General features: G+C 37.4%; 1 protein-coding gene across 1 annotated transcript in view; it reads right to left on the reverse strand.

Moving 5' to 3' along the window:
• ITSN2 (intersectin 2) overlaps positions 1-22,713 on the reverse strand; it is a 54,007-nt gene that overhangs the window by 19,506 nt on the left and 11,788 nt on the right. The window contains exons 11-28 of the mRNA XM_010164896.2: positions 21,824-22,086; positions 20,964-21,113; positions 20,598-20,738; positions 19,333-19,420; positions 18,591-18,730; positions 17,619-17,699; positions 15,693-15,829; positions 13,276-13,721; positions 12,039-12,160; positions 10,082-10,257; positions 9,189-9,333; positions 8,516-8,721; positions 7,541-7,605; positions 6,475-6,641; positions 6,118-6,163; positions 5,807-5,928; positions 3,971-4,067; positions 2,678-2,869 (exon numbers count right to left, since the gene is read on the reverse strand). Of these exons, the coding sequence (XP_010163198.2) occupies positions 2,678-2,869; positions 3,971-4,067; positions 5,807-5,928; positions 6,118-6,163; positions 6,475-6,641; positions 7,541-7,605; positions 8,516-8,721; positions 9,189-9,333; positions 10,082-10,257; positions 12,039-12,160; positions 13,276-13,721; positions 15,693-15,829; positions 17,619-17,699; positions 18,591-18,730; positions 19,333-19,420; positions 20,598-20,738; positions 20,964-21,113; positions 21,824-22,086 (2,784 nt within the window). The remainder of the gene's footprint in view (positions 1-2,677; positions 2,870-3,970; positions 4,068-5,806; positions 5,929-6,117; positions 6,164-6,474; positions 6,642-7,540; positions 7,606-8,515; positions 8,722-9,188; positions 9,334-10,081; positions 10,258-12,038; positions 12,161-13,275; positions 13,722-15,692; positions 15,830-17,618; positions 17,700-18,590; positions 18,731-19,332; positions 19,421-20,597; positions 20,739-20,963; positions 21,114-21,823; positions 22,087-22,713) is intronic.

A 22,713-nucleotide genomic window follows, 5' to 3' on the forward strand; every position in this document is an offset into this window, starting at 1 on the left:
ACCCCACCTTACACACCCCTTGGGAAGAAAACCATGTCCTAGACGGGTACTGGCCATCCACAAAAGATCTGAGCCTGAGTGGTTGAGCAAGCACTCAACAAAGAACAGAAGATTATGCATATTCCTTTACTTTAAATCTATAGCTATTCATAGCTATAGAAACCTCCTGCATATTTTATTTATTCTTTAGGAATACTTCTGTGCAAACATTAGAATAAGGGCTATTAAAATGTCATTAAAACACGAGCAAGTCTAACCAACAGCAAGGTCACTGAGAACATGACTCAAGTATTCTGTGTTCTGCAGTCACTAGGACTCGGTTGTATTTAAGAGACCTGCTGACAGACCTACAATTCTTTAAAATATAACAATCCATTTTAAAAATTATATTCTTTCATATCTCCAAGCTGGTCCCTAGAGGGCCACACCAACATTTGTCTGGGACAATTCCTTCGTGATTTCTCAAGAATACTAGTGATAGATTCTGCACTATATTTAAATAAGAACAAAAAATATTTTAGGGAAATTCAAGCAGGTTTGAAAGTTCAATCAGAACATATTGAAGTATTGCTCAGGTTACTGATGAATGGTACAGCACTAGCTTACTGCTGAGACAACTCAGCTCAGACTTCACACCATTTGAAAGCAGCCCAGCTGAAATCTCTGTCATGATATTTGCACAATGCTGCGCTTAAGCTAACAAGCCATGCTGGTTTTGAGCGGGCTTTGGTCTTTAAACAGGATTTTTCCTGAAGTTTTCAGATGTATATATTTTAATATCAAAAGAGTGGCAAATCCCAGCACAAAACTGAACTATAAACCAGCTCATTTGAAACACTCTGATTTTTTTTTTTTAATTCAACATATTCTTCATTCACCAATAGGTGGATTTTGTTAATTAAGCACCAGTAGATCTGCTTCATAACTATTCCTTAGACAACAGTTTAACGATGACGTGCAGGTGATGTGACATCTGCTCATATGCACATCTAGTCATCTGACTGCCACTGGCTGATCTTTGTCAATACACTTTTAAAGGAAATTTCTGTTCACACAGCCACAGGCTGATGTGGACAGAAATATTTTTACTCCATGACACTGAAATTTGAGAAAAAGACAGCCTAGTGACATATCAGAAAACAAGGAGGAAAAAATCATCACATCAAATGCTTCCAGTTACAACTTGATCTTAGCACTGCTTTTGTTGGAAGGGAGTGGTATATGTAACCACCTCACTCTAAATGGCAACACACCTGGTGTGATAAGCTAATATCTCTATCATTTTTGAAAACTCAGAAAGTTCTAATACTCAGACAGAATCTTAATTTTATAGCCCATCTGGATTTAGGTAATAGTATTTCTTCAAAACTGAGATTTTGCACAGAAAAAAAAAATTTCCAAGGATCATTTTAATGATTTAGATATGCCTAATCAAAAGGATGTTAAGTTCAATTCAAATGCAGAAGTTTTTGAAATCACAGCCACACCAGTCAGAGGCATTTAAAAAAAAAATAAAAAAATTCAATGTGTTACCAAAAATGTGAGCACAGATGGAACTTAGCTAAAAAGAAATCCTCAAGAACGGTGCATTTTTTATTTTGCCCAGGTACCATAAAAAGCTACCCAGAGAAAATATTCTAACTTTCCAATCCAAGCTGTACCTTCATTACTGAGTTCATAAATCCTTTTGTAAGGACACAACTATGCTGATCAAATCTCAAGTGCAAACCGGTCCTACAGATTAGCTACAGGCCATTAAGAGTCAACCTCAACCAGACTTCTGGTCTTTATACTGAGAAAACCACAAATGATGCCTAGGGAAACAAAACCACACTTGAAGCAACAAGGCTCGTTATGTCAAAGGAGCAACTCTGACTGTGCTCCCAAATGCACTGATGTCACGGGCTGATACAAAAGTTGGGTTAATCGCGGTGCCCCAGGATGAAAAGCTGAGTCAGTAAAAATGGTGTTGATTTTCTCTGGGGAGAGGGGCCCAAAAACCAGGGGACAGAGAGAGACCAGAAATATTTACTGTGTTTATGTGCAAAGAAGGCAGAAGAAATTTTGACTGTCAGATGTATATTCTAGCACTCAGTTCTCAGCCTGCTGCTGATAATTTTCAGCTTAATGTGTGTTTTGACATATACCTTGGTTCTCAGAATTGGAAGAGCTGGATTGCTGTGAGCCAGGACACGCGTATTTGCCATAGGACAGATCACCTGCTAACGCAAGAATCTTTTTCCTAATCTTTCTGTGGTTATTTTTACTGAATTGATAAATAGTTTATGTGTAAGTTAAAGGTGACCACAACAGACACTTTTTTTGTATTTTATAAGACTCAAGCAAGTTCTGTCACTGAGCACAGTATCCCTGCACTGACTCCCAATCAGTAGCAGTTATCAAACTTCACTATCTTTAATGGAAGGGGAACACCTACAAAATCTAATATTTTTAGCTCACCCTAGCACTCTTACTGTCACCCATTGGCTGGTTGGAAATGTGCTGGTTGTTTGTAGGTTAAATAGAAAACCATATTCAAGTACTTAGTCTTACAGTAAAGTATTTAAAGTACCAACAAATTCAGCTGATGCCTGGAACTCCAAATTGCAAACACAAGGAACAGCAACGCACCTTTGTAATAAAGTAATGACATTAACAAAAAATAGAAGTTGCTTACACTGCTGACTTGGATCAGAATCTGTGGTCATCTTCACGTAGTTTGAGGGGAAGAGACCTGTCACACCATTGACTTCTCCTTGCCACCAGTCAGCATCATCTTTGCTCAGTACGTTAATAAGCTGCCCTTTGGAGAAGCTGAGCTCGTCTTCGTTGTTTGCCATGTAATCATACATCGCTATCACTTGACACACTGTGAAGAAAAACCAAAACCAGCAGAATAGTGTTACACCAGTATTAAGACTGTTTTTTTCAGTGTTTTACATAACCACAGGAAAGAAACAATTTCACATACGCTGTTACATAAGGAAAACGCCACATGATCTTATCTTGATGTGGAACTGTCCTGCCTTTTCTTTTTACAACTGGGCCAGGCAGTAATCTTTATTTCCACTTCATACATCTATGCACTTATATAGTGAATTGAATCAGTTAGTATAGCACTTACTGACCTTCTACATTCAAAAATATAACCAAGTACTCTTCTACCTCTGTCACTGGCTTGGAAAAGAAAGCGAGTTTGATTATCTTACAGCTGATACTTGTGAGAAAACTGTGGCAAAGGAAAAGGAAATGTGCATTAGCTAATCATGAGCTGCTGGTTTAGTCAGAGGGAAGTTTTGTCCAGTAACACCCAGGAAGCTGTTGTCTAAGCAAATCGTAGCTGTGGAGAACAGCACAATTTAAGCATGCAGAACCCCCCAAAAAAGCTCATTTTCTGTGAAATAATTTCATCTGTACCCAGATATTCAAATGGAAAAATCTGGTGGAAATTTGCTGCTTAGTCTCCCTCCTTATAAGGAGCAGCACATGTAATTCCAAGGTGTTTGTCAGTGATTGCTACATTTCTGTAAGATTTTTGCTAGCATTTGGAAACATGGAGTTTCCAAACAAATGAGAAGAGTGTGGCTCTTCAGTGCCTTCAGCAAAATTAAAAAGTTCTTGCCATAGAAGATGGACTGCTGAGCCTCACAGATTTCTGGATATAAATGTCTTTATATGACTGCGACTTTCTAGGTATGCAGAGGATAGTATATGCTAGGGAGGGACCCTGTGAAGAACTGTTTTGATTAAGAAGTTGTGAGATTTTACCTTTCTTGGACAGAGACAAGAGCTGAAAGGACACATCTGTCAAAAGACCCAGATTCTGACTAGGACTTTACCTTCCACGGTGACACCACAATCAGATAGGGCCATTAAACAGAATATTATGCTAGTGAGGTAGTTCAGACTAGTATCTGAACAGCTGAAGCAGTGAGATAAAATACTCTGAATTAAAGTCTTTTTTTTTCACCTGAGGGAGCAGCAGATGTGGTTCTTTCACTGCTCGGACCCAGTAATTTCACATGGCTGGCAGGGAACCATCCTTTCTGTCTCTTTTTCCCTCTTGCCTGTAAATGTTTAAAATGTTTATTACACAATTAAGAAACCAAATAGTTTATACACTGGAAAAAAATACGACAAATATGTCACACAGTTTTGCCAACAAAAGACAAAAAGTCAGGCTTCAAAACACCAACTAAATACCAAACAGATCTCAAAAGGAAAAAAGTCTGGCTAAAGCATAAACCAACCCAAATCAAATAAAGCTGCACCCTAATATGTTCTGGCAAATGTGTTCATCTAAAATTTTCAAGTGCAGCCAATGATTTCAGCACATAATTTAATTATAGGGCTGAAAATTCACTCTATGAATATTCCACTTATGCATCATGTCAGGAGTCTCTAATGAGATACCCAAAACAGATGTAACAATCACCATAAGCTAGGTTTGAAAATCCTGACCTAAGTATCTGATATCACTTCCTACCTAGTACAGCATGTGAGAGTTTGAAAAGATTTTCCCCATTATTTAGTCTTTGCTCTTTTAGTCCCACAGGTAAAGGTGATCTCTGCAGAGACTGAAGAAACAGATATACTTCAGAGTGCACAAAAAAGTCAGGATGCAAAAGTGAGCACAGATTTTAGAAACCTGTAACTACAGAGTGAGCTCTACTACAACAAAAAAAGAAATCCAAACTGGCAGGAACTGACAATTACATATCTTGGTTTCCCTCACCCTATTTTTTAAATTATTTTTTTATTCTCTGAGGCTTCTTCCTGAACCAGCACTGGGCCTACTTTTCTTAAAATACAAACTATTCATTGTTTTCTGTATTTTTTATTTTTTTTTTTACACATACTATGAATAAATTTTCCACTGCTGTTAATTCACAGAAACTCAGTGCAGCAATTTCTCAGCTTGCTCACTGTGATCGCTCCTCCTGTATCTGTAAAGCAGGCTGGTTTTAAAAACAGATGCTGAATAGTTATATCAGCCCTGTTCTAACTGTTGGAGGGGGAAGACAGTTGTTAACAAGAGTATTCACTCAAAACAGAGTGTGTGTGGCTGTAGAATACCTTGGGAAAGGCCAATTCAGTGATCTTAAGAGGATGGAACTTTCTATTGTGCTGTTCAATCCAATATTGGAAACAGCATCCAGTATTGGAAATAACATGTTTAAATTCAGGGTAATGCTGCAGATTCAGCTAAAATTCAGCTAAAGAAAAGGGTACGAAAGAGATGTTACAAGATCATGACTTAACTTTTTGCATTGGTTGCAAGGCTATTATGGATAAGATCCATGGGGCTCCAAAAGTCAAAATATCAACTATGATTTAAGAAGAATATCATGTAACAGCACCCTCAACCCTTGGGACTAGAAATTTATCACCAGGTGGGGAAAGGAGAAAAGTGGGAACAGCAGCCTTCACAGTAAGCTAGCTTCCAACTCCAACTTCCAAGAATTCCTACTCTTTCATTAGAATAACTTTACAATTTTATGTTTTACCCATTAAATCCTTACCAATTTATTAACTATCAACTTCTCTCTTCCCCTTCTCATGCACATGTTCATTGACAGCTTTACTATTTTCTGTGACCAAAAAAAACCCCAAACAAAAAACAAAACCCCCTCATCAATCCAAGGTTTAATTAAAAACTTTTCCCCCCAAATATGGTTTATACAAGATTAAAATAACTTTCTAGCCAGCTTTTACAGGCACTATATTTAGTTGTTTTCTTGAATTAAACCCAAGATCACCTCCTTGCTGTTCATGAAGTCACCATTACTCCTCCTTCAATAACTACCTGCAACTCTCCTTGCCACCATCCACTAGCGTTTTTCTTCAGAATAAGTATTAGTTGTCCTGGGGCAAGACTAAGCTGTTCAGTTCCTGATGCAGCATAGGCAGTAGTAACCTGAGCAATTTCTGAAAAGATAATATTTAAAATTACATTTGTTACTTTTTTATTACCATAAGAGCTGGATGCACAGAAATATCCTGTTATCTATATTGCAGCTAAGCACATTAGCCATCATAAAAACACTGCTATGAACCTAAATGCTCATAGTCACTTAAGAAACAGTCATAAATGTTAACAACTCATCACACACTTACCGGGTTTCTTATTTACTGTTCCAGTTTTGCCAGCATTACTAGAAGCCTACAAAGACACAACAATCATTTTTTAATGTGCAATACAAACAGTAAAGTTTAGATCAACTTTAAGCACGCGGACAGAAAATCAAGTGGAGATTTTAATTTTGATTTTGTATCTAAAAAAATATCATCCTGTAAGAAGAGAGACAGCGTGACGCTGTGGCTGGAGTACTGATTCAGCACTCAAGCTACCTAGACTTTTCTTTCAAGCACATTAACCTCTCCTTAAAATCACTAAGAGATAGATATCGGTATCAGTAATACAATAAAATTGAGAGAAAGCTTCGTGCGTTAATTCTCAGAATACAAACTCACTTCTTGATCCTTTGGTCTGACGTAATTGGAGGGGAAGATTCCGGTTCTGCCATCAATGCTCCCGGTCCACCATTCCCCTTCCTTCTGGGTCACTAGGATTTCCTCACCTTCCGTGAAAGTCAAGTCACCAGGCTCAGAGCTTGAATATGAATAGAGCGCAACATACTCTGTGCAAACAGCACACATAAAGGAGGAGACGATCGTTTCAGATAGGAGGATAAAAGTAGGTCAGATGCAAGTCAAGGTATCTTTGATATCAGTGTTCATCAGTGTGTTCACAACACGGATCATGTCTTCACAAGTTTGTGAATCAACCTACCTACTTGCTTGATTGCAATCACATCTCACCTCATGCTTACAGCACTGAATTACGGGCACACAACTTAGCACAGATAGATGAATTTGGTATAGTGAGAGTTACTACCCTATGATCAACCTGTGGACCAGCCAGAGGCCTGTAGATCACAGCTTGAAAACTCATCTCTTGCACTGAGTATTCCACCCTACCTCTGTGTTTCCCAACAAGCACGTATATTCCACAACTAAACCCGATTTAAACCATGCTTATCTGACTAACACAGCAGAAATGAAAAACAGAAGTGGAATTAAAACATAATTGGGGAAGCATGGAGATATGCTAGATCAAAAGGCTTACAAAGTGCTTCCCACAATTTTTTCTCCAGTAATATTTGTTTTCTTTACTCCCTACTGGTTAAAAGAGAATGATCCACACTCAGGAGTCTAAAAATCCCTTGTCATCATTACAGCATGATATTGTAGAGAACAGCAGGAAGAGAACTCAGCTTATGGGTATGAGACACATTTAAGTTTTCAGAAATAAATTAATAATTGAGCAAAAGTTTTAAAAACGAGAACAAAACCCAAGCCTAGGCTCAACCTGAATTAGTTATAAGCTTAAGTTCCTGGTTTAGAATTCTCGTAACAGTAGCTCAATGTTTGCACTGTATCTTTTGGACAAGCATTAAAAGGCCTGCTCAAACTCTTCACATATTTCAGTTTATTCACATGCCATTAAGCACAAGCAGACTGCATCATGCTGTCTTACCCTCTCCTGCTGCGTAAGACTGTGTATTAGGCTTCTTGTTCACAGCTGCATAAATAGCTTCTGGTCTGCAGAAAAAAAGACAAATTTTGAGTAACTAAAAGGCTGATCAAGAACAATTTGCTTTATTAGGATGAGACGAAGCTCACTTTGGTTATCTCAAATTTGGTATTGCCTCTGAATTAATTGTGGAGACTTTCCTGACTATCAAACAGTGACACGTACGAATGATATTTAAGATATAAACAGCATCCAAGAGGACACCACTTAAAAAACCCAAAAAGTTATGTGATGAAAGATGAGAAGATATATTTGCAAATCATGTTATCCAAAAGGAGTACGAATTAAAATATTTTGTCTAAATACTCTCATTCTATAAAATCATTCACAAATTATGTTATCCAAAAGGAGTACGAATTATTTTGTCTAAATACTCTCATTCTATAAAATTTCTAAGAACTTCTATCCTAATGCATGAAAAGAACAATTCACACCAAATGGTGCAGCCATCCCATCAGTAACCAGACTTTAAATTATTACCTGAACAGATACCTTGCAGCATTACAAGAGACATAATGATCTTTTCAAGTAAAGAAAAACACACCGTTTCTGCAAGATGTGCCTTATGAGCTTACAGTTCTTTGCAGGTCATTTAGAAACTGGGACCTTCAGAGGCAGAAAGCAACTGCACTGCAAGAGATCTGACTCCATAATGAACCAAAACAGAGTCTGGCGCTTGATGAATAACCAACCACCACTGATTTTTCACAGCAGTCATTCTTGGAAGAATGTCTATTTACACAGTAGTGAGCCCAACATTACTTCCCTTGCCAGAATGAAATAATAAAAGCCAAAAAATGGCATGGTGTAAATTGCAAATGGTATTTATATTCTGCACTTTAAAGCACTGCAAGAATTTCGCACTCTAAACCACCTCTTCTTGTAAACAGCTGAATAAAACACAAAAGTTGCACTTACTCCTCTTTCTTGATTTCACTCCCAGGTAAGAGTTTGACATATGATTTTGGAAACCAACCCCTTCCTCCATGTACCTCTCCGAACCACCAGTTTTCCTGCTGTTCCAGGACAGTAATAATATCATTTTTTGAAAAATTCAAGTGGTTATCTTTTTTTGCAGTCCAGGAGCAAAGTGCTTGTGCTTTTAAGTTCTCGACAGGCTGCCCCTGTTAAGACAGAAGTGGAGACACTGAGCAACCACACTACCTCAAACTGATGGAAGTGTTAAAAACAAACAAACATTGATGTATCTTTTACTGAAGTTTAAGCAACTTCATTCCTAAGTGAGGGATGAGTATCTTTTTTTTTTCACACTGATGTATACAAGCTGTTGACTGAGGAACAACCTCTCAACTCAGTTTCTTATTTGTCAGAAATATATTGTGTGTCTAATAAGGTGAAAATTATTTTAGAATTATGAAACATACTGCATGAGTTTTCTTGCTCAGTGGTCCCTGGAAACATATGGAATTATGTCAATGCACACTAGCTGAGCATCTAGACTCGCTGCTTTATCCCCTCGCCTGTTCAGTGCACCTAGTTATTAGAAAAGTTCTGTTTTGTTTTTTCTTTAAATCAGTTTCATTAACATGAATCTAAAACACAGCAAGTTCTCCACTGCCACACAAAATACCTGTCCATGAATGGGTGAAACAGATCCAGGGGACACAGTGCGAGTAAAAGCTGATTTCTGTTGCCACGCTGTATTGACATTCAGGCTAGAAAAAGGTATGTTTTGGTAATCAGATTCTTCTGCAGATCTACTTGGTGAAAGTGGTCTGCAAATTGAATATAGGCAGAATTAACACATTACAATTTTTATTTAAAAAGTACCTCAAGCAGAATAACTTTTTTTAAAGGTATATCATAGAATCATAGCATGGTTTGGATTGGAAGGGACCTTAACGATCATCTAGTTCCAACCCCCCTGCCAGCAGCAGGGACACCTTCCACTACACCAGGTTGCTCAAAGCCTCATCCAACCTGGCCTTGAACACTTCCAGGGAGGAGCAGCCACAACTTCCCTGGGCAACCTGTTCCAGTGTCTGACCACCCTCACAGTGAAGAACTTCTTCCTAATATCTCATCTAAACCTCCCCTCTTTCAGTTTAAACCCATTTCCCCTTGTCTTGTCATTAACTGTCCTTATGAAAAGTCCCTCCCCAGCTTTCTTGTAGCCCCTTCAGGTACTGGAAGGCCGCTATAAGATCTCCCTGGAGCCTCCTCTTTTCCAGGCTGAACATCCCCAACTCTTTCAGCCTGTCCTCACAGCAGAGCTGCTCCAGCCCTCGGATCATCCTGGTGGCCTCCTCTGGACTTGTTCTAGCTGCTAAACCAGATATTCTATGCAATGCAAAGCAGACTATCAAATACCCAAAATTTCCAAGCTAAGACTTTCAGGTAGGTTCTTCAATAAGTTTTCTGCATTTGTATTTTAAAACAAACATCGAATGAAACTATAGAGCACATTATGCGTTAGCTAAATTTAGAAAAAGCAATTTTAACACAAACGTAACAAAAACTCACTCTGAAGAAGCTGAGGTAGTAGAAAAAGATACTGTAGGAGGAAGTAAGGCCTTCTTAGGAGATAAAGATTTTTCTCCTTCTGGTATTTTTTCTACATAATTGCATGGAAACCAACCAAAATGTCCTTGAAAACTCCCATAAAGCCAACCAGGCTCTCCCACAGTTTTTTCATCAACCTATGGACAGGAGAATAAATACAAAGAAAACACGATTAGCAGCGTGAAACAAGCAGGGTATCTAGTGCGTCAGCACCTGCCGGCACTCTGAATTGAACAGCGTGAGCAGCGCTCATACAAGGATCAGCATTTTCATTCTCTTCCCTTTCAAAACTGAGCTGATTTTGCCCTGTTCAAGAAACAGGGTGATGATGCAATTGCACTGTTTTTAGACACAGGTAGAGAGAGAGACAAGGCCTCAAACACATTATACTGCTTCAAACAGGCCCCACACATGCACACTGGGGATCATGTGCTATACCTGGAGCCACTCTGGCTTGTCAAAAATTCTGGTGCATTGTGTAGTATTTTGCCAAATGTGCAGCCAAGAGGCAGTGGCTGGTGGGCCTAGCAGTGCACAGCAACAACTGCTGCAGTTGTTCCTACAGATATCATCAACCCTGTCATTTGACTGCACCCAAAACACACCCCCAAATTCTGTTATTTACTATATGACTGAGCACAGAGCATCCTTAAACATTCATAGCAATATTGAAGCCTCCACTATGCTGCATATTAGTAAATTCATCAAAATTGGCTAAAAATTAGCAGCTTGTCAAATACTGTCAGCTAGTTAGCTTAGTTGAGGTTTGGGGTATAAGAGGAGGAGGAGGAGGAGGCAGCAGCTGTTAGCCTATTTCTAAAATAAGTTATCAGTAGTTAAATGACACAGTTAATCATATCTGAGAAGGAAGCCAAACTAAAACCTACTTCTCTTGTTCCTTCTTTCATGCTTCATTGGTATGAAAATGCAAATAAATGATTTAATACTGTTAAACTGAAGGCTAAATACTTAAGTGTTTTAATATTTTGTATGATATTGCTTTGTAAATTCTCCCTTACCTATACTGGTTATAGTCTGAATGAGGAGGAACCATACATACTTATATATTGGATGCTGATATATTAATTGTATTACCATAGTTGTATATCAATTTTCACAAGTCCACCTGAATGCATATGCTTTCAAAACCAGGTATGCTGACAACTGGTATAATTACATGAAATAACACAGATTTCAACTCAGAAGCCAGAAGACATTTCCAATCTTATGGTCCTGCTGTAATATTACAGATAGCACATTCAGCTGAATCCAGAAAAGTGCTACAAAGAATGGACATGGAATAAACTACTATATATATATATATATCTATATATATCTACCCGAGGGAGCATTTATAAAGGAGCAGCCAACAAGAGGCAGAAGTCTATTTTAACAATACATTAGAAAATGGTATTAAGATTCAGAAGAAGCTTTCACATCTACTTGTTAAATAACTAAATAACAAAATAAACTTGTTTGTTTAATTTGAACTGAAATGGCACTAATAATTTTCTCATTTTACGTAGCTATTCATGTATCTATTTCTACACTCGTATTTAAAGAAGACACTTAAAGGCCAACCTGTACATGTACAACGAACTGCAGCAACTGAATCATGCCTGATCAACTGATTTCCAAAAGTTTGTTTGGAATTCACTATTGTTATTCTAAACAGATTCTCAACACCTCTAGGATGTGTAAGATCCAAAGAAAGATTTTAGCTGAACTATTTCTAATTTTACCTGTCAAAAAAAAACAAACCAAAAGAACAACAACAAGAAAATACCCAATCAAATTAAAATTTTGAGTAAGTCTTAATATCAAAATAATGCTTTTGACACTTAAGACCTTGGTGGATCTCAAGGCTGGGGAAGTGGGGTTGGGTTTTTGCAAATTAAACATCAAGGGCAAATCTTACCTGAATTATATCCCCAGTATTAAAGCTCATCTCATCGTGATTCCTGGCTTCGAATGGATATAAAGCTCTGTAATTTACCAAGGCAACTGAACTCCTAGACTCTGAGACACTAACTGCATTGCCTGAAACGATAAGAAAATGAGTTACCATTTTGATACAGCTGAAAGATACGCACTTAGTTGGAGCCCCACCATTCTAAGCAACAGTTATGAATACAAGAAGAGAACTGTTCTTTCCCCAAAGACACTATGCAAGTATCCAGGGAGATCACTAGCTGCAGCAGGCTGACAGGCTGCACACAATGCAAGAGTTTAACATGCTAACTGTAGTAAACATAACACAGACAATAAAATGCATTTTCTTCTGAGGAGAAAGAAATGACATCTTTATATTCTCATCTTTCCTTGTCAAACCACTCTGGCTAAGCCAGTGCTTTAATGTAGTCTTGTTTAACACAATTATAATTTCCCAAGTTGAAAAGATACTGAAGAAGTGTTCAGCAGTAGGTGTGAAGATTTTACTTGGAAACCTAAAACATGATGGTTTCTATTTTCTTTGCTTCTATGTTCTCTAAGTCTGCAACTGATGTTGCTAACAGTGAATGTTTTACAGGGTATAGCTGAGGTGTGCAAATATCTTTCAGCACTGTTCTAATTTGGTTCTTGCTGAACTCAGTGATAAAAATAGCTAATAAAAACTGACAAGAACTAATGAAGGATGGAACTAATCAAAACTGCCTTTAGCCAAAATATTGTTAAACCAGTATTTTTTAAAGTCCCACAACCAGAGTTGGGTTGACTTCAGTTCTTTTATTTTTTAATAAAAGGGATTAAGTAATGCAGAAATAAATTAGATTTCAATGTTAATAACTCACTTTGCTGAGCATTACCTGCCCATCCACTCATCACTGAGCAGAACTCCTCCATATTAGCATTCTGCTTTAATCACAGAAAGTGCAGGCCTTGGCAAAAAGCTAAAATACTACCATTTCCAGCATCTGTAATTTTTTGGCCATGGTCACTGGAAGATTTGTCATCAGAATCATACTGATAAAAGTAACCTAAATTAATAGGATGATTTATACATAACTAAAGACATGGAACAGTGTTGGGTTTTTGTAATATTTTAGACAATAAGCCCGCCACAGTGTCACATTAGAAATAATACTTCTAAAGAATGAAGTAACACTTAGGAAAATAAGAACCATTAAAGCAAAAATGTAACAGACTAAGATTACCTTCACTTTTCCAGGGTGGCTTAAGACTTTTACCCTCTGTTGGTTTCAACAGATCTGCAAACTTCTCATTTATGTTTAATTTAGAAGTGCATTTCTCCACCTCTTGAGAGTTGGTCACTTCTTTTATCTTCTTTATTTCTTTGTTCTGCTTAAGCCTCTCCTCAGCTTCTTTTGCAATTTGTTCTTGCTTTCTTTTATCTTCTTCCAGTTGCCTCTGCCTTTGTTGTTCTGCTTCCTTCATGATCATGGCTTGCCTATTTTTCTCCTCCTCTGTATGAAGCTGTTGTTTATTTTCCCTTTCTCTCATCAAAGCAACTGCTTCTTCAGCTTTCAGCTTTTCTTGAACTTTTTCTTGCATTCGTTCTTCCTCCAAACGCTTCTTTTTCTCTTCCTCTTCCCTTCGGATATTTTCCTGCCATTGGTTCTCCTTCTCTCGTTTTGCTTTTCTGAAAGAAAAGAATGAGAGAGGAGTGGGAGAACGTTCAGATAAGAATTAATGAATGAGATGATGTTCACAGAGTAACTGACCACACTTTTAAGTAAAATTGAGTCTATGATATAGACTATTTTTCACTCTGGACAATAAACCCTTCCACAGGATGAGCAGGCTTTGCCTTAACATGAGTGCCAGTATATTTCATGTATAAATAACAAATGGGTTAAAATTCTTGGTATAGAAATATTGCCACATGGTTACTTGTGTAGTGCCTCCACGAGCACTTCTGCTCACATACATCCTGAATGAGCAGGAAGTGATCTGTTAATTGAATGAAGGTGGTTTTAAGATGTCCACCAAGGTAGCATCCAAATCTCACAACTGGAAACTAAGATTTCCAAACAGATTAGTAACAAAATTTCACTTTGGTACATACATAAAAATAGCCTTTGCACACTGATCTTTGCCGCTTTCTTTTTTTGCCTTCAGCAGTTGTAAAATATTCAACACACTTATCCCTGCCACTGCCACACTCTTCAGCAAACAGAATCTGGAAATCCGACTGTATTCTCTGAAATTATTCATGTTTTATCCTGTGCCTCATCTCTCCAAAGAAGTTATTATCCAGTTCAACACCCTTAAAAATCATTGTATTTTAGCTGTCGAGACCTTTCTTCTGACAAGAGCAGACCTAACCCTTTGGGCTACCTTCTGAAGAGGTTGTTGAGAAGGGATCAGGCCTAGAGGAGATTGCTTCATCAAATCACTGTGGGAGATCCACTCATGTGATGGCCATTTTACTGTGTCTTCAGCCACATGACAGGATCTAGTAGGAGCTATGTAGTAATACTGTTACTCTACCAGATAGCTGTGTTCAACAGAAAAGTTAACAGGACATCATTATACATGTGCCATATGGTTCTCTTAAAGGGACTGTCACAAATGTTGTGAGACTCCATCACACACTGCTGTCATGAGTTAAGACCACGCATCACACAGATGACAGGAACTAGCTCTGCTTCATTAAAAACAGTCAAAGTAGTTATCCATCACTGAAAAAGAAAATCTCTCTCAAATTAGAAAGACAAAACACAGCAATTCTATGAATGAGAAGTCAAAACTAGTACACCAAAGCAACTCCAGAGCTGAGGACTGCCCACCAAGAGCACCCATCCACCCTCTCTCTGGCACTGTTTCAATCCAGGGCTGCTAAACACAAAATAGGGCAGCTGACAGCAGAAGGTCTGGAGAGAGGAAAAACAAGAGTGGCATCTGCAGACAGTCAGAATCAAACTCTAGAAACTATGCTCTCTTAATCACTGAAACAAAAGAAAACAAAACTAGTTGAGAACAAGACCATGAGAAACCAAGAGCTGAGAACAATAAAAGTTTGAGTGCTTGATACAAGGCTGGGCTGCGCAAAACATAAATCTGAATTCCCTCATTGTCCTAAATAAAAAGGAACCAAATTTAAAAATCAGAGCTTGCTCACTTATCCAGCTTTCCATATTAACATAGGAATTAAGCAGTCCACGCCCCTTCTATTGTCTTAAGTATCAATCTCACAACTGTCAGGATATACATGACAAAAAACTAGTACCGCCTCAGTCAGAAGTGCTTTTAAGGAAATAGGTCAGATCTTCTGAAGGCCAGGAAAACAAGGCAGAAAATATAAGGAATTTTAAATGTGTGAGGATTACCTATTAAAGGAGCTGAAAATCTTATTAGCAAAAGTGACTACTTGGTTTATCTGAATTACACAGGCTTTTTTTTAAAACAGGAAGATAAAAACATATTGGGAAAAAGAAATTCAATCCATCTTTTATCAGTGGTGTTCTGTATGAAACATTTTCTCTAAGGCAATTCACTAGGATGTATTTTTACTGATTAGACCTCTTACTTATTACAGTCAGTGTCTTCAGGTCACCACAGCATTCTTTTGCTTTAAAAACTGCAACATTGATACATTCAGGCATGGTACCTTGCAGCTTCATCTTCCAGTCGCTTTTTCTGTGCAAGTTCAGCTCTTCTTTTTTCTACCTCTCTTATTTTGTCCTGTTTGATCCTGTGGAGCTGCTCCAAGGCTAATTGCTGTGTACTGTAACTTTCTCTCAGGTCCTAATAATGAAAGACAACAAAGTACATCAAAAGGAATAAAGCCAATTTTCTGAGAAAAGCATCCAGGCATTTTAATGCTTTTTGAATCAAGTTTTATTACAAATGGACAAAGTAGTATTAAGTTATTAACAGTCCTTGGAGGTCACTGTAAAGAAAGTCAAATAAACAGAAGTATAAAAGTAGCTGGCAGGTTTGCAACGCCTCTGACATAACTGAGGCTTTCAAAGAGCCCTTCCAGTCATACACCTGCTGGAAATGGCAAATACGACAGAGGAGAAGGGAAGATATAAAACTGAGTGTTCAAACACAACATTATCTAAGGACACAGAATGCAATGAAGCATGTTTTAAAAAACTACAATGCACATTTGCCGAGGAGGCAGATTTCAACTGAAAGCCAACACCATACCATAAACTTGAGAACGCATCCCTTCAGTGGGGTGCTTACCTTTGTGATGCTGTTTGAATGATCAGTCCCATATGTAAATCAGAAAAACTATACAAAAATATCCAGTAAGCTGACCACTGGGGGAAGCCATAGTCTAAAGACACTAACTCAGACTGGAGTTTTCCTGTATTTGTAAACTCCACAATTTTACTCTTTTTCTTTCAAAGACATCCTTCAATTCCTATTCCATCTCCCTCTGATAACAAACTTTTTCACAGCGGAAAATCAGTGTGAATCTTTGGTATAATTAAATTTACAGAAGAAAAAAAATCAACAATAGAATTACTTTAGCTTGTGCTTCATCATGTTACAAAACACCTGTTAGATATTACATTATTTTTTCCTTAGAAATCTTATTGTTACTGAGCAATGCAGCACATATACCCTGACTCTTAATATCTGATCTCATAAATGCAAACAAAGTAATTAAGAATGATCTATTCCCACTACAATACGCATCTCTAGCAATAATCACGTTGCCTAAGAGATACTGTGCAATTTGTATGAAAAGGGCAAGACAACAAGAGCTCTGTGTCAGTGAAAGTCTCTGTAGCAACAAACTAAACCAAACAATTGACTACTATTTTCCCTCAAAGATACTCAGCTGAGAATACTTTTTCTTCTCATTTTGCATAGAAATTGAGGATCACTATGGAAACAACACTGCATTATAAAAACTCTCATGTCTTTGATTTAAGGACAGAATAACCCTTATGCAAAATGGAAAGGTCAGTTAACTAATTCTGAGAATAATTTATGAGGAAAAAAACCATCAAAGTCAGATTTTTGACCCCAACAGACAAAAGCAGTGTTGAGAAAAAATAGCAAGTAGGTTTTAGTACTGGGTTAATCCGGAGGCTTAATAGCATTGCATTTGTCATGTCCTATGTCGTATTCTGGGCATTGATACTATTTCTAGACTCTTAAACAAGAATTCATTAACCTGACTCACAGCTTAAGATGTATGGATAACAGGCAGAGTAAGACAGGTAGAGAATAACAGATGGAAAGAGAAAACACTGTTCCCATGTAAAGCAGTATTTTTTTGGTTGATGTTACCATAACTAAAAATAAAAATATCTGGGTAAAACAACTGAGTGAACATAGTGTTAAGAAATAAAATGTTTATTGGTATTCTATTATTTTGCAGTTTGGCTTTCTAAGCAGTAAGAAAATTTTAAGTCTTTAAGAGGATGTAAAAGCTAGCAGAAAGAAAAAGAGTCTATTGATTTCATTTTAGGAAAATTTATTTAATAGAAGTTGTACATCCAAACAGAAAAGGTAAGCAGAGGAAAATTGCAAAATAATTAAAAACCAAAAGAGCCAAAGATTAGAAAATAACCTTAAGTAAGAGGAAGAGGTTGTTGAGACAGCTTAGCAGAGACAAAAGGCACTGAAGAACAGAATCATCCATATTCTCACACTGTAAGATAAGGCAGATAAAAAGCCAATTAATCTTTGCACTGTATCTTGAAAAACGTACTTTAGGGAAGACTAAATGATGGATGCAGCCACTGAACACAGCAAGCCATGCAATAAACAAGTAACTAAAAATGGGAGTTATATGTAGCCTTTTTAAAAGAAGAAAAGAAACTCCTTCAATGTTTACAAGGGGTGGTTTTTGTGCTCTTTTTATTGGAGAATGCAGAGCCTTCACGCTGACCCAGCATATATCCATCACTTAAGAATGAAGTTCACATCAGTGCCATTAAGAGTAAGCTGATAAATGAAGTTAAGTGGATGCATGCTACCCTGGCTGAGAGTTGCATGCATTTTTAGGCAAGTAAAGAGTTGCCTCTGAAACAAAAATGCTTTCAGGGCCAGTGGTCAATATTTCTTAACTTTTACACAATTAAGTGGCCTATGCTTACTTTTAAGACAACATCTAAGTCTGCTACCAGATCCACAATGTACTATGAAACCCTGTATTTCTTCAATAAAAGTTAAATGTTCAAGCCACAATTCAACAACTGTAGCCAGTCAGTACCATAAGAACAGAATTTGCAAGGGCCTGAGAACCTTCAATTCAAAATCAAAATGAATTCTAAAAGGCAAAAGTTGGGAGTGAGTAACAGCTGATTCATGCAAAGCAATGATTAGCAAGAGATTCACATTTTAGTACATTAGCAATAGTTTTCAGTGCGTTTTTATTACACTATTTACTGCAAGACTTTTGGTAATTCTCATTTGCCACTGGAAATTGGGGAAAGCTTTTTGGAAGCCTGGTAGAAGTATCATCAATCTTTATGACTGGATGAAGAAATAAATATATTGCTTGCTGGTATAAGACTAAATATTTAGGTAATGCATGTACCTTAAGCTGGCTGTTAAATGCATCCATTTCGGCAAGTTTAGAAGCAGTTTCTTTCTCAAGGGCATCTAGTTGTTCCTTAAGTCTTTGGCATAATTCTTCCTTTTCTAGGGACTTCTTGTGCACTGAACTGATTCCTGTACCTGCATAAAAGATAAGGAATTCTATAAGAATTTATATTTTCACTAATTATTTTATTATTTTCCTATTATACACACATTCCCAACCTCTTTCTTTAAAAAATTTCCTTGTTTTACCTTTCTATTCATATACAGCACAAAGAAGAAATGGCCCCAACAATTAACTGAGACATACAGGCATTACAGGTAATATATACAGAATAATTTGCAAGTTGTTTTTTTTTAATATCAGACCAATTCACAACAAGCTGCTCTAGATAGGAACTTCTAGTGTCATTTGATGTAAAGACTAGTGTAAATTTTACAGAAATTAACTCCCTTGAGTTTACACTACTGAAAAAGACAAGATGTAGTAGTACTGTGGGCTGTAGAGTCTGTAAATAAAGTTTCAAGCAAAATCTGTGCTTTCTTGAAAAAATGTGTTTGCCCCTTATTTAGAACATGGATGAAATAATAAATACAGATGCAATAATGCTAAGATGGCACTAACCCAAAAGACATAAAAATGAAGGTGTGATTAACCCCCTGGTATTCTTCAGCCTTTTTTCACAAGAGATGAAAAGCCAGCAATGCAAACCAAAGAGAATTAATTTACAGGCACTTACTCTGAGTGTTTTCAAGTTGAGTGTTTTTAATTCTTTCACTTAACAATTGCTTTTCAGGAACTAAACAGATTAGTTTATTCTGATACTCCTGTAGATATTGAAGAGAACATAACAAATTTTTATGATTGTTTATAAATCAGTAAGTAAAAATGGGTGAATTTTCAAACATAACTTCAATCCATGTTAAGGAAACGTGGATGCAAGTTATCCTTATAAGGTAGAGGAAAAAAATTACTTATATACTCTTACTATAAATACTATTAAAATTGAATGCTCTTTGAGCCCAAAACATTAACACAGCTGGAAAAAACAATTACAGACACGCTAAAAGCATAATTATTATCATAAGAACACTTACAGAACCACAGAATGGTGGGGGTTGGAAGGGACCTCAGGAGATCATCCAGTCCAACCCCCCTGACAAAGCAGGTTCCCTACAACAGGTTGCACAGGCAAGCGTCCAGGTGGGTTTTGAACATCTCCAGAGAAGGAGACTCCACCACCTCTCTGGGCAGCCTGTCCCAGGGCTCTGGCACCCTCACAGGAAAGAAGTTTTTCCTTAAGTTTGTCTGGAACTTCTGGTGTTCCAGTTTTTGCCCATTTCTCCTTGTCCTGTCACTGGGCACCACCAAAAAGAGCCCAGCCCCATCCACTTGGTCCCCACATTTCAGGTATTTATAGACATTGATAAGATCCCCTCTCAGTCTTCTCTTGACTGCACCAAGTCTAACATAAAACAGTAACTTCTGTGATGCCCAGGAACATGAAAAGAATTTTCCCTGACGTGCAGATTACATAAAAATATAGTATAGGATGATTTATGGTGGCCAACTGATTCAAAATAATTAATGTCTTGCTATTCAAAAAGAAAAAAAAAAAAGAAATAGAGCAGCAGGGTAATTCAGCCCAAAGACCAACTTGCTCTGCATATAGAAAAACATTCCTCATAAATATTAGAGTCTGGAGCCATAAAAAAATTCATAATTAAAGAGAAGTCATTGTTATTGGTTCACATAAGAACAGCTGAGATTTTGACTACTGTCCTCATCCAACTGTCAGCTTGTCACAGTACATGTAATCATTTCTTTAACACCCCAAATAAAACTAAAAATCTATGCAATATTGATGGCTTTGCTGATTTCCTCTCTCTGCTATAATCAAAACGATTCACTACTCCTCCCTACGGGTATGAATTATCAACAGCATTACAGAAACACAGAGTAAGAAGTACAGGAAAATTACAAGCTTTACAGAAAGTCACATACCTGAAGCTGTTGCTGTAGCTCCTTGACTTCCATAACTCCCTGGTCATATTTCTTATCTAATGCCTCCAGCTCAGTTTTCCGAATTTGCTTTTTGCTTCGAACATCATGCAATCTGCCTGAGATTTGCTGATGTTTGTCTGTCTAGAAGGAAAGCAAAGACAAATTACACCACATGAAGTAATACTTCTCCACTGAATTTGTGGGTGATTAGTTCACGATCAATTCTTTAAAACAACCCAAAACATCTGTTTTAGATTGCTCATCCAAAGCAGGGTGAAACTCCTGGTAGGTCATTAATGTAGATTCTAAGATTTGCATACTTTAAAACACTGTATTTCAAGATGTGTAGTGAAATTTCTGTCTTACTAGGGCTTCTAATTCAAGATTAAGGCTCTTCTTTTTAGAGGTTAACTTGACGATTTCTTCTTGTTCCCTGTTACGTTGATTAAGAAGTTCTTGGCGACGAATTCTCTCCCATTCCAGTCGTCGCTGGCGCTCAAGTTCTTGCTTTGCTGCCTGCAGAAAAGTTACATTACCTTAAATTACAATGGGGATGCAGAACTCTGAGATCATGATTTAATGTAATGTGCTCTATTTCTAAATAGTGTAACAGCAACACATCATATTGTCTTTTGTAAAGTGCTCTTATATACTTCAGCATCAAAGAATGGAGGAAGCAATCCTATAAAACTCTTCATGCCATGCTCCTAACTCTGGATGAAGAAAAGCCAAATAATTCAGAGAGAAAGTCTGTTTAGCTTAGAACACTGCCCATAAATGAACACACTGACAGATATTACTCATAATGCTTTGAGTATTTCACAGAACTAACAAAAAATATGCAAGTCTCATGCATGTGTCGATACACCAAGCAGAAGCAAATTTGCCTCAAGTTCAACCATCAAAATATTATAAATAACAAATTCAGTATAATCTGGTTTGGTTACAGTTTTGCATAAATCCAAGAAATCTGTCAAAGAAAATCTCATCTGTCCTATGTAGCATCTGAAAATCTTCAACATACACCAACATCTGATTCTTTTAGAACAGACACAATGTTTTCAGACACAAATAATGTTCTCTCTCCCAGATGACCTGCCCGTGGCCATGTGAGGAGACAGAACCAAAGCCAGCATTCAAACCCTGAAGGCTCTGCCAAGTGGATACTCTATGTACATAGAGTACATACTCCTCAAAGCATTAAAAAATAATTTCAAGAAAACAACCTCCCGCCTTTCTATTTCTTTCCTTCTTTCTTCTTCCCTTTGTCTTTCCAGCTCTCGTTGTCTCTCCAGCTGCCTTTCCATTTCGAGTTGTTTTTTCCGTTCCTGTTCCTGACGTTCCCTCTCTCTTCGCTCTTGTTCTTCTCTTTCTTTCTGAGCCTTACGTTCAGCCTCTCTCTGCTGCTGTTCCAACAGGACCTGACGGCGTTTTTCCAGCTCCATATTTCCCCTCTCGTAGTTGGCTTTCCTTTTGTCCTCAAATGTCACTATAATAAGGAAAGTTAGTTATTTCTGTCCTGTGCAAAACAGTGCTCTCAAACAAGTACCTCAGTTATGCCACTAAAGACAGATACTTTCTTTTTGGCAAGCTCAGGTTGTTGGGTCATGGATGACATAAGCATCTTGCATTTGTTAAAGTACTATTTTTCTTTTCAAAAATACCTTTACATTTTCCTAAGTCTATTCCAGATGCAAGAAAATGTTGGAACTTAAAACTGACCACAAAAATGACTTGAATTTCAGAGGAAGCACAAAAAATAGCTTTCATAAGCTAGGAGAAGACTATCTTCTGTTAAAAAAGTTTTCCACTGTGCAAGAAACATTAACACACAGAAAGAGAGTAGTTTTTAAGGTTGTTCCCTGTAAGAGCTCCCAGAGTTAAAAACTGTAGAAAACAAACCAGGATGAAGCTCAGTTACTGCAGTACAGGATACAAAGAGTTACAAAGGCATGGTTTAGGTTCCCAGCAACCACCCTTCCAAAATGAGAGGCAAGTCATGTCTTGCAGTGTGCGTGTAAGAGACCTTTATTAGCAGCATCAGGGAGTCAACAGTAGAATTTACACTATGCAAATTGCATCTTGTTTTCAGAGAATTAAACTATATTGGAACCTC

Source organism: Antrostomus carolinensis, unplaced genomic scaffold (assembly GCF_000700745.2).
Source record: "Antrostomus carolinensis isolate BGI_N321 unplaced genomic scaffold, ASM70074v2 scaffold8263, whole genome shotgun sequence".
NCBI lineage: Eukaryota > Metazoa > Chordata > Aves > Caprimulgiformes > Caprimulgidae > Antrostomus > Antrostomus carolinensis.